Consider the following 12,479-nt stretch of genomic DNA (forward strand, 5'->3'; position numbering starts at 1 on the left):
ACATGTGGTAAAATACAATGATGCCCGCCCTTCAAAAGAGTTAAAAGCACTCCTCCATATTCGTTACTGTGAAACACATGTCTTCTAGTGAAGAAGTGCTCACAGCTCTTAAGGTAAGCGTTTCAGAGCCGACGTTTGGTAGACTTTATGTTTCGAGTGATCGTTCCTGTAATACTTCTGAATATTGACCATACTTCCTGGGACGCCCTACACACCGTTTTCGAAATGAAATAGAGAACGCCAAATGAACAATGGTTCGCTGTAAGATTTAATGCAAGCTATAGAAGTATGTAATGGCCGTAACATCATTCTATTTGTCTACACTTGGATGGTGCCCAATATACCGATAGGTCTCTGTGATGAGATCTACAATAAACGATCCACATCTATAATTTATTCCGCAAGCCACCTTACAAGTGTAACGGAGCATACTTCGTATGGCCATGTCGTCTTCCCACTCACACCTCACCGCCCCTTCTCCCGCCTCACCGATCTTGTCCAGCCCCCGGTCCTATTCCATTCGCTGATGATGCCCGAGAGACAAACTGTCTGTATGCGTCTATATACGGCTGTATTTCTCTAATTTGTCCCTCGTGGATTCTGCAATGGGGAAAATAATGTGTTTTTTGGCTCATATTGTAACATAAATTCATAGAAATTTGTGACCAACGTTATCTATGATTGACAACGTGTCTTTTCCTACTGGACTTCGTTTATCATTAATCTGTCGCTCTAGCACTGTTAAATAAAAGTGTGGCGAATAGTACAACTTCTCTGAATTTTCTCTTTATCTTTCATCACTCCAGATTGGTACAAATTCCAGGTACAGAAACTCATGAACTGGTCTAATGACATTTTCCCTCCTTCGCAAATTAATAACATGTCCTAACTATTCTTCCGATAAGTCTGACGACTGCTGTCTCCAAGGCTACTGCCTTAAGTCGCCTCGCACGTATTTTCTTATGCTTATAACTGTGTACAGTATCTGATCGCCTGTCAAATAGTCAAACTATGAGGGGTATGATCCCCCATTTACAAGAATTATTTTACTTTTATGTGTTTAAGGACGGCTGCTACTACATGAGCCAAGCGTTGATCATCTTCAGGTCATTGTGCATTTCGTAGCAATTTTCTGCTAGCGTGATATGCTTGTCCATACCAGTGGTTACAACATATGTATGCGATGTGGGACGTACGGCATGCAAGTAATGTACCTTCTCTAGCATGTACAGCGCGGGCGGAGGGGGGACGGGATTGTTTGGCACGGGGTGCCTATAGTTACGCTTTCGCTGCTTGAGCAATTCCAGATGGGAAACTATTTACTGTATGGGTACCCAACTTTATAGAAATTATGTTCGGACTGTGCGCAGCAGGATTTTCGGTGTGCATTACAGTTGCAGACAGTCAACGTCGGTCTGGACAAGGTGAGCAGGGCTTTTTATTCGTAAAACTGTTTTATCAAAACAACAGCAAACTTGGCTGCTGCTCTTCGCGAGTGTCGACGCATTAAAACAATATGGAGAAGTCCTCTTTCCTCGCCGGGGTTGAAGAACTGCAGATTCATGAAATGCTCCTGGGAGATGCCGACGGCCAATTACGCCACAAATTGTTGAAGAAGTTACTGGTGTCGTGGCTGAGAACGCTGGACATTATATGCGACCTTAAACAGTGCACAAGCTGTGTCACGACAGCTGAACTTCCCATGCTCCACTGTTCGAAAAGTGCTACGAACAAAAGATTTCTTAACAAAAACAGACATTGTTAATCTATTTAGTTTTCGCATTTTAGTGCAATTTTGTAACCATCTCCGACGTTCACGATTTGTTCTTCAATGCGATACGGCAGAAATGTTCCTTGTCCTGAGTTATTGCAGCTCAAAAATGTGATGGTTCTACAAAAATAGTCTTCGTCAAAATAATTTCTGACAAAACAGCCTTTGTCATTTGACAAGGGCTATTTTTGTGCGAAAGCACGCGACAGTAGAACCTAGATGTTCATTGTTGCCTTCGTAGTACTTGTTGGATTATTCCAGTCTACTCCTTGGCAAATGAAGGGTCAGTGTCTGTGGTTCTGTAATGAATCCCGAAGACAGTGTTCGTGGCCTAAAACGCTGAAGAGTCAACAAAGAAAGGAAATATAATAAAAGAAGAGTCCGAATGACTCATGATGCTACTACAACAGAAGGCACTCATGACTTTTCACGAAATCTCTAGTGTTCGACTACGCACCGTGCAATACCATCTGATCTCAAACATCGACTCTCCGAAGGATATGCGAGGCAAGCACAATATCATTTCTCGTTCAGTTCCTCGTCCACTCAGAGACCTTATTGAACATCACATTTCTTGAAACCAAGGATTTCTCATTACTCATACCGTAAGAATTTGTCTAGTACGTATCTGACTGAAATTCCAGCCGTGAAGAAAATTCACGAAGTTTTTCTGGGCGTATGTCAAATTAATATCGCCTACAAACTCAACTGGGACTTGTTCAATACGTTCAACAAATCATTTGGATATCCTCGGTGTGACAGTTGTTCTACCCGTGTCTCTTTAGTGAAGCAGATATCTGCTGCTAGCGCCAATGACAATTCCGGATTCAATGTTCAAAAAGAAGTTGACTTAAGAAAAGTGGAAGCTTTTTATGAAAAAAAATAGTTCAAACAGTATCCTCGACTGGTGTTAGTGACAGTTTCATCTTTCGATTACACTCAAACCTTCCTGTGCCTCGGATGACAGTAATGCACTATTTTATGCGAGACAGCAATGGTATTATGTTTCCGGTGAACACGACCGTGTTAATGATGAAACTGTAACGAAGGAGTTGCCAAGAATGGGCAGAACGAAGAGACCTCTTCGTTGTTTCATTACTTGAAAAATAGGCAACATCTGAAGAGAAATTTAATTTCGATTCCAGATGGAAGCGCTGGTCAGTATAAAATTTTTCACATTACGTATTTTCTCTGTTTGCTAGTGCACAGCCAGAAAATGCTCAACAGAATAACTTACATCTTTCTAATGAGAGGTCTTTTTCTTCGCCAAATGATAAAGTTTGTCCCTTATTTCACGTAAGAAACAGAATCACGTTGTTAAAGTACCTGATGACTGGGACATTTTCATTACCTCTTCTCAAAAACATCCAACACATTTTCGCAGCTGCCAAGTGCATCACTCAGTGACATTCATCTTGAAAGAAGCTGTTGAGTACTACTTCAAACCGTCTACGAAAAAATGAAATTAAACTGAAAGAGCTAAGGATGTATGAAGCTGGGGCATCCACGAGTTATGTTTCTGTGCGAGGTAGTTATACAGGACCTTGGTATAAGGTTGCATTTAAAACAATATGGAGAGTCCACGTGAGTTAACTTTCAGTCAGATTTACAACAATGTACTCATGTTCAAAAAGTCGAAAGCTCAAGACCTCAGGGGATTTGTTCCTTCTGTGACGAGAGATAGCCAAAACTTTTTTAACACACTGACTGCACGTGGAGAGGAAGAAGATGGGCCAAACATGGATATGACTGAATCTAAAGACAGTAGTGGAGAGGGCAAGTGAACGTTTATTTGACCAATTCTGTGTTCCTTTAATGTAATTTAATCTCTTGTTCTATAAAAACTTGCACATTATGAGATTTATGCGGTATAATAATGCAGACAGCGACTCACTCCTTCATATTCTCAGCTACATTTTCTGACTAAAACAGTCTGGGTCAGTGAAGACTGTACTTTGAAAAAAAAAATCATATTATACGCACTAAAACGTATGTCAGTACAGCGTTACAAAATCTTTTAGACATTTTCAAGAAGCAGCATAAAGAATACAATTGATGACAAGAGCACATACAACTATTTAGAACGTCTTTTAGCTCTCCTGAAAAATGTAAATTTTTGGCAGGGGTTGTTTCTATTATGAAGTATTCTTGTGAAATGGTATCTCTAGTGCGGTCCCAGTTTGTCGTGGACGCAGATGATCTGGTACGCAATTAATAAATGTTACTCTGTCATGTGGAAATTAAAATGTTTTACTGTCAGTGGTTTATTCGTTATTTCTCTTCCTCATGTCCTTACAAATGTCAGCACAAAGTTTCATTGTCCTATGATCACTCGTTTTTGATGAGGCCTTCCCAAGTACTGAACGTTAAAGAACCTGTTCATTACTTTCCGCAAACTGTTACAGAATGTCTCCTCAAGTCCACTAGCCAACATAATGACCAGACTTGAACGTAGCCGCAAGCTCACAGTCCAGAAAACTAAAAGCTAGCCATCGCACTACAGTTGTGGCAATTCGTGAATGAGTCGTTCATTTGAATGACTCTAAATAAAGAATCGTATGAATCGAACCGTGATACGGACGAATCGTCGTTCAAAAGAATCGTAAGAACGATTGCGTGTTTCCGAGTCGTGACGATTCCAAGATCCAGCGATTCAACGACTCTTAGTACGCTATGCTTCAAAGGTAACTTCCGAATCATGCCGAGTCGTAACGTATGATTACGACGGACAGATGGCTGTCAGGTGGAGGATGCCTGTGAACAAAGGAAGCTCGGAACGAACAAACGAAGTTCGTGGGCCGTAATATTACTCGACTACTCGTGAAAACCAAGCTGACACTTGGCGGTGGCTGACGGGAACCAGCGTAAAGGCATTTCCCATTTACTATCGCTACCATCAGCCACCGCGCCGACGTCAGACGATTAATGCTTGTTTGATCCATTCTATTTCTAGAATACGAAGCAATCAAAGTACAAAGAATCTCTTTCGAAAATAGCTTGAGTAAAGAAAGTCTGCTGGAAAAAAAATTGTTTAGTTGCTGTATTTACGAAAATTTGAAGAATGGACAAAATCTTCAATATAAAAACTTGAAGTTGGGATCTGGTCACCGCGGTTAATAGCAACAGTAAACCATAAACAAATAAGCAGAAAGCTGACTGTAGTACCCCCTTGTGCGCATGCGCGAGTTGTCCCTATATAGTGCATATGCGCTGTTTCGTATCATCCTACGTTTTTCTGTGCTCTTTCCAATTCCACAGTACCTTATATTTCATAATAAAGCAGCTGTCAGCCCTCACACACTGCAAATTTAGCTTAACTTTTGTTTCGTCGAAATACAAAGCATAGGTATTTTGCTTTTAATTTGTCTGAGAACTTGCTTCTGCCACTACTATTTATGTGAGAAGACGACATACTTCTGAAGTGTAGAATACAATCGTATACAGCGACATTACTTCACTGCTAATTTGCTAATTCTGTTACTTCCACCAGTGCTGCCACTAAATGGTTGTCGCACCAGCCCAATATTACAGATCCTATATAGAGAGAATATAGGCTCTCTAACCAATACCTTTCTTTGCGGATCGCCGTGCAATACCGTCTTTAAACAAAAGCTTTTTAATTAATAATTTCAAGTTCGAGTTTTCGAATGTTATCGTGTTCAGATTCATATTAAATTTTAGTGAAGTAATGTAGCTGTATACGATTTAATCCTACTGTTTAGAAGTATGTCGTCTTCTCACGTGAATAGTAGTGACAGCAGCAAGTTCTCAGACAAATTAAAAGCAAAATACCTATGCTTTGTATTTAGAAGAAATGAAAGTTAAGCTAAATTTGCTGTGTGGGAGGGCTGTCAGCTGCGTTATGAATTACAAGGGTGATGTGGACTTGGAAAGACATCTTAGCACAGAAAAACATAGGATGATATGAGCCAAACCACGTCTGTCTCACTGCTAGATACTGTTACTATAAAACAGACGTCTGTAGTTAGATACGTTCAAGCCACACAACCAAACTAGCATGCCACGTAATTTTGCACCACGTTTCGCACAAATCGACTCCTCTCTCCTGGCATACTGAAATAAAACAATAGATGCAACCAAATCAAACGTGACCTTTCATCAATTAAGGCATTACACGTATAAATCGAGAATTACACTTGTAACGTCATATGCATGTTTACTCATAAATAAACTATTTCTGGCATATCTTATCATGACAATTCGATTCTAACCCAATTGACAATTTCAGACATGTCCTGCCATCTGTGAGTAACATGTAGAACTTTTTGCATTCCGTAAGAATCGTGCCATCACAGACTAGAATGAATCGTGAAAGAATCGTGAACGAATCGTAGGAATCGATTCGCAATGTGAGATTGAATGGTAGGAATCGAATCTGGAAAAAGAATCGTGTTGCCCAACTCTACATCGCACTTTGCTTGCCGCCGTAACAGTACTAAGCACGTGTGACATTCACGAGAGGTCGTAATAACTCTGGCGTGCCGAGTCGCGCCTTGCGTAACGTCGCTGCCATTATCTGTGCCGGCGCGGTGTGTGAGCAGCGTCTTGCTGCGAGTTCACTGCACAAGGTCGTTCGCTGGTTCCCAGCCAGCCTCGTTAAAGCGCTACAATGGGGAAACCGCTGTAACTTCTCGCCAAACGACGACTGACGAGTATAAATAACTATCTGAACTATGCTCTCGCCTTTTTCAAAATTGTAGTATCACGAAGAAATCTTCAGATTGGATAAAATACGTACAACATGTAATCTATATTGAAACAAGCAGAAGCCTACGTCTACAGAGAACTAAATAATTTTGGGAACGTAAAATAAGTGTTCGGTGTATATGTGGTACGACTACGAGCTTCTCTGGATTCGCTGCATCAAACCAGACTGTATTGGCATGTACTCTTCAGAAAATGTTCCTAACAGGTGTAACTTGTGATCCAGTCCAAAGCTCAGAGACATATACGAGCATCATTAGGCACAAACCATGATGCGTATTATGGGAGTCGTGCCGTGTTGGGTTGAACCCATCAATAGCAGACGTCGCCATTAATCTGTGACATAATGGTGTCGCGGCGTGTGACTCATACGTGAGCGATCAGAGGCAAGAAAAACACGCAATTTTCACTTCATTTCGGTATTCTGTGTTTGACTGTAGGTTGTAGTGAGTGACTAATCAAGAGCCTACCACGAGGCCCAGAACAGGTTGGTAGGTTGTGAATGGCCAAGCCAAGGAATGTAAACATAAAATGCTAGTTCTAGTACCATACTAATATCTAGTGTGTTAAAGGTCCAGCTTAGACTAAAAGATGACAGGCTGGTTGTGAGTTAGTGAAGACAACGAATGTGATGTCGGGGCAATAACTATAATTTTTGTTATGGCGTCTATTTAAGAATACTGGATTTAGATGAATGCTTTATTTCTGCCACTTTGATGACGTCATGGGTCGAAGAAGATGGGTGGTATCGGTAGGTTAAATGCTCACGACGTGTCAAGTGAGAAGGCAAATCAGGGACGGAGCGGTTCTTTCCTTAAGTACGAGCTGTGCCATGTTCCAACACAGTTTTGGAAATGTTCTGAAGGAAGAACACGAATTGTGGTTATACACTACTTTGTAGTGCAATATTGGTTCTGATTTATTTCAGTACAACCAGTGTTCATATCTACGCGAACTTGCGAAAACTGGCACGCCATTGTGCACACTACATTTTAGTCCTGATTTGCCCGAGAAAGTGGATGAGTTGCACAAGACAGATACGGAGTTCGTCATTGTACCTTTTCCTAAGACAGGCGAGCGAATTATATTAGCGCGTCTCTATTGTTCTCCATTCGGTTTATTGTGTATGTTCGAACCAAAAATATTTCAAAATTCTGATTTAAAAAAATGCTAAAAACTATTACACTTTACAGTAGTCAAGAGGCCTGCTCTGTCAGTGAAATTAGAAAGGTTCTCCCTAAAACTCGATAAAAACTATCTAAGATCGGGCAAAACACACAAACACACACACACACACACACACACACACACACACCAGTTACGGTTTTTCTTTCCGTTCACCACAATATACACCTTCTTGCTATCAGAATCAGTAATATATCTAGGTAGACTGGCATATGATGGGTCAGTCATCCTAAAACTTCAATTGTAACAGTAGAATAGATTTGTGAATGGCCTGTCTGAAGGTTGCTGTCCTCTGCCCCTCTTCCCTGACAATGGCCGCTTTTCATGGCCACACATACAGTGATTACCTGCCCTACCTTCACGCCTTCTTTCAGAAGCTTAGGAACATTCCTTGCAGTTCATGCTAGTTTGGTTGTCAATGTAACTCTGTCACAGTTTTCCCTCATACAAAATTCTCTGTCGAGAATATGTACAGTCTGCAGTAGCCCTGAACTTCTGCACACCAAAATATTACAATAGACTAACCGTTATTGCTGGGTGAAGATCGATATGACTCATTCTGTGCTGGTGTTCATTGCTCATAACTCTCACACATAAAAGGCATATCCGTGAAGTAAGGACCGTTGGGAGTTCAGGACATAGTTCCGCGAATGAAGCATCATCTATTATTGTGTATGAAACCGCGTAAGTTACAGTCTTGATTCAGCTGTGAAGACAAAGAACTATGTCTCTCGTCAATTTTGAGTACAAGGGGTTAAGCAGTCCAAAATTATCCGGAATTGTGCTTAGTTTATGGGTTTACAGTAATGAATGAAACAAAGGTTAGACAAAGGTGTCAAGACGAAACAGCCGTACAAACGTGTGTGCTGAACAGCGCAATGGCAGCTCGAGTTTCCAGAAACATAAAATCGTAAAACAAGTGGAACTCGAACTGGTATATGTGCGTGAATGAGGGTTGGTGTTCTGTGCTCTGGTTACTAAATTTTCTCATGTTTCACGTGCCATTATTTACACAATTGTCACAGAAAAGCTCGGATTTCGCCAAATGTATCCAGGATGGGTACAGAAATTGCCTGCTGACCGACACAAAGAGCATAGAATGTCAAGTGTAAGAAAGTCTTTAGACCTCTGTCGACAAGATGTAGATTATATGATTTCCCACATTGCTACGGGCGAAGAGCCGTCAATATCCTACACGTACGGAGGATCAAAACATTCAGTGCAGTGGCATCACTCAGTTTCGTCAAAACCAGAAAGTACAATCAGTCTCCTTATTCGAGTCGAAAAATGATGGTTACCCTCTTCTGGGACTAAAATGTCATTCTTTTAGTTGTTTTTTACGAATCGCGGGTCAATAACTGCAGCTGAAGTGTGCTGCGAAACGTTCACCAAACAGACGTGTCAGCTAAAATCGACGGCCGGGTGAAATGTCACAAAATAGTCTATCTACATGACAATGCGCCTCCACACACCGCAATACTTCCCAAGGATAAACTTTCCACCTCTCATCCGGCAGTCTCGAACTCATACTCAGCGACTGTCATCTCTTTCTAGTACCTGAAACAACTTCTCGATGTACAATGACAAGAACCACAAGGCAGCACTTGTCAACTGTTTCAGTTTTTGGACGGAGAACTACTATGCACATGAGTTGTCGCAGGTTCGAATCCTGCCTCGGGCATGGATGAGTGTGATGTCCTTAGGTTAGTTAGATTTAAGTAGTTCTAAGTTCTAGGGGACTGAAGACCTCAGATGTTAAGTCCAATAGTGCTCCGAGCCATTTTTTAAAAACGTGTAATATAAGTGCGTCAATACGTACTGTGCGCAAACAACAGCAAGGACCTCAGACATTTCAGTAACATTTAGAAGCCGTCAGGTTTACGTAATTTCAAAAATGTGAAACAACAAGGTAGAGATAATTACCAATAATTGATTCAAAATGTTGATGAACTATTATTATTTTATCAACAACATACTTTTTAAAGAGAAACTGATGTATAAATAGGGCACATGACTGAGTATTCCCGAAAGGCTCTATCTATTTGGGTGGTCAACTGAAAGTGTTCCTTCACAATTCATTTTCATAATTGACCACTAATAGGCGACTAAACTGGAAATGTGTAAGAAGGTTTTAGCTTACCAATACCAATGCATTTTCCATAACGAGCGTTGCCAAGAAAGGGAGGTCGGGAGTATTTTGTGCTCACTCTAAAAAATGTTAAAAAAGAAACAATATTCGTTAGTTGTTGCTGACTTACATCAACAACATGCTTTTTAAAGAGATACTGATGTATATGTAGGGTACAGCACCTGAAAATAGATTTTAGCATACTATTAGCAATATCAACGCGTTTCCAGTAACGTGTACTGCCAAGCAGGAGGTACTTTATGACAGCCAAGAAAAAATTTAAGAATTCAGATTTTTTTAACTGTTTTTGATTTTTACTCACAACATACTTTTAAAGAGATATTGATGTGTAAGTAAGGTCCCGAACGTGAAAACACTGAATGCGTCTTTCATTGTGGAAAGTAACATTTTGGGTTACGTTTTACTGAAAAACTTATTTATGGAGTTTGGAAAAATAATTTATAAATATTTCTCAAAGTTTTAAAACATTTAGGAACTGGCTAGTTTACAGTATTTTCAAAAGGTGGGCATGAAGAACCCCTCCCCCCACCCCGCTTGGTATTCTGAGTTAAGAGCTTCATTACAAGAGAAAAGAACACATGGTAACAGTTCACATATCCATTGATTAGTATGATGTTACCGTAAGTCATTATCTTAGGCGAGTCAAAGAACATCGTACTGACTGACATAGCGCCGAGCGATGAAACCCGTGTGGACGAACAGTGCAGTGCGTACGTACCTTTCCGTCAGGCATGCTGAACGAGTCGAGGTCAATGCCTTGGCCACCAGTATGCGCCCTCGTCGCACATCACGTGATGTCTCTCGACGACGAGTCGCTGCCACGCCGACATCTTTCGTCTACTGTCGGAACTACCATGCGTGCCTTCTGTGCGATTACGCAGCAGAACTGTAAACTGCCGCGCACCACACGGGAAAAAGGTATACGATGGATCAAGGCAAGAAGCAAGGCGTATTCCAGTCAACACTGCTAAGAGGCACTAAAAGCAATGGAGTCGAGAGAAGGTCTACACTTCGAAACGCAACGAAACCTGGGCGACAGGATGCTGTGGTGCACAGGACTTCATGAATTTGGCAATGGACACATTGGAAATAAACACACAAAGAGGCCAAGATCAACGCCGCGAACATATATTTACAGTGTTGCATTTATGATAATGACTGTGTAAACATGCGGAAAAATCAAATGAATTCGTTTCTTTCCTAAAACCTTTACGCATTTACTATTGTGCAGTTTTAATCATTTTCTGTTCATTAGCTTCAAGTGTAGGCGTTACCACATATGTCTGCTTACTTCGTTACGCCACTGTCAATGAGTCTCAGATGTGGTGATTTCTTCGGTCCTTTTGTTATGAAGCTCAATAGTGGGGCCGCTGAAAGAACGTCCATGACAGCTGGCGGCTATGTTGCCAAAGCTGCTTCGCGGCTGTTTGTTGTTACACTGTGTCGGTCGCTAGACTACGATTGTCACATCGACCCGTCCAGAGCCGTTACAACGAAATACTACTAAAGCGTGAGAAACCGATAAAAAACTCAGTCGATCGAAACGTACTTTCTTCGTAATTAAAACGATAAGGATTGCAAATATGTCGAGACAACGTAAAAATTACAATTTTACAGTATTTAAATATATGCGATTGTGCATCTCCTTCCTGAATCTCGCGGGAGAGGACGTAGTCCATAGTCTTTAATGAGAGTGTCATCATTGGCCACATCTATGTCATTGTCATTATCTTCACTGCTGCTGGTCCTGTCACCTCCTAAAATAATTACTAACTCTTCCACTCTCTGTCCAGTGCACCTTCTCGTTTCCATGCCTCTTCTAAGATATGCAACGTATGAGAGGCAATATTGCTACGTTTTGTGGGAGTAACACAGCCCAAGTGTCTCATCCTCTAAAAATTGGACGTCCTTCAATTTAAAACTTTAGTTTCTGTCTGCAACGTATGTTTTCACCTGAGACTACATGAGTTCTATTGCATTAAAGTGGTAATGATATGGCGGAAGGTGCAATACATTATAACCATTTTCTTCCGCAATTTTATCAGTGTTTTAAGTGATATTACGTAATTGATGCGCTGTTACGATTCCCATTTCCCTATCAAATGAATCTATGCCGTTCTTCTTTAGCCATCCCACTTATCCTGCTTCTACATGGAGGGACTTTGTTTAATTGGACGGAATGATATCGCGCATCGTTGAATTTTATAGTGAACTTCGTTTCCATCTTTGGAAGCAAAGAGTGTACGAATTACATCTTAAATTTCGTTGCCGTCATTTCCTCTTTGTATTCCCTACATTTATTTGATGTAAACAACAGAGTATTTGGAACAAATCAGTTGACTGTTCTAGCATGTAAAAGAATGTACCGACTTCCTTTCCCAAAAACAGCTTTCATTGTTCCTTGTACGGTGTTATCAGTCCACGCGGTCGGTCTGAAATGACCAGCATTTACCCATGAATCGTCCAACCAAACGATTTCATGAGGTTTGCACTTCGATACTCCCTCAAAAACAGCATATTCAGGAAACAATATCCTGCCCGTTCAAGCAGAATTCTTCTTTCAGGAAACGTTATCAATCGTAAACCTATCTTACTAAATACCAATGAAAGACTGGTTTTTCCTCTGAAAAAACAACGCACTATCTCATA

At 40.9% G+C, this 12,479-nt stretch overlaps 1 protein-coding gene across 2 annotated transcripts in view; it reads right to left on the reverse strand.

Moving 5' to 3' along the window:
• LOC126162241 (acetylcholinesterase-like) overlaps positions 1-12,479 on the reverse strand; it is a 193,246-nt gene that overhangs the window by 161,268 nt on the left and 19,499 nt on the right. Inside the window, exon 1 of one of the 2 annotated variants that reach the window (XM_049918616.1) lies at positions 9,822-9,891. The exons of the other annotated variant lie outside the window; for it this stretch is intronic. Coding sequence (XP_049774573.1) covers positions 9,822-9,842 — 21 coding nt within the window. The 5' untranslated portion in view covers positions 9,843-9,891. Of the gene's footprint in view, positions 1-9,821; positions 9,892-12,479 lie in introns of those variants that run through there. 2 annotated transcript variants of the gene reach the window in all.

Source organism: Schistocerca cancellata, chromosome 2 (assembly GCF_023864275.1).
Source record: "Schistocerca cancellata isolate TAMUIC-IGC-003103 chromosome 2, iqSchCanc2.1, whole genome shotgun sequence".
NCBI lineage: Eukaryota > Metazoa > Arthropoda > Insecta > Orthoptera > Acrididae > Schistocerca > Schistocerca cancellata.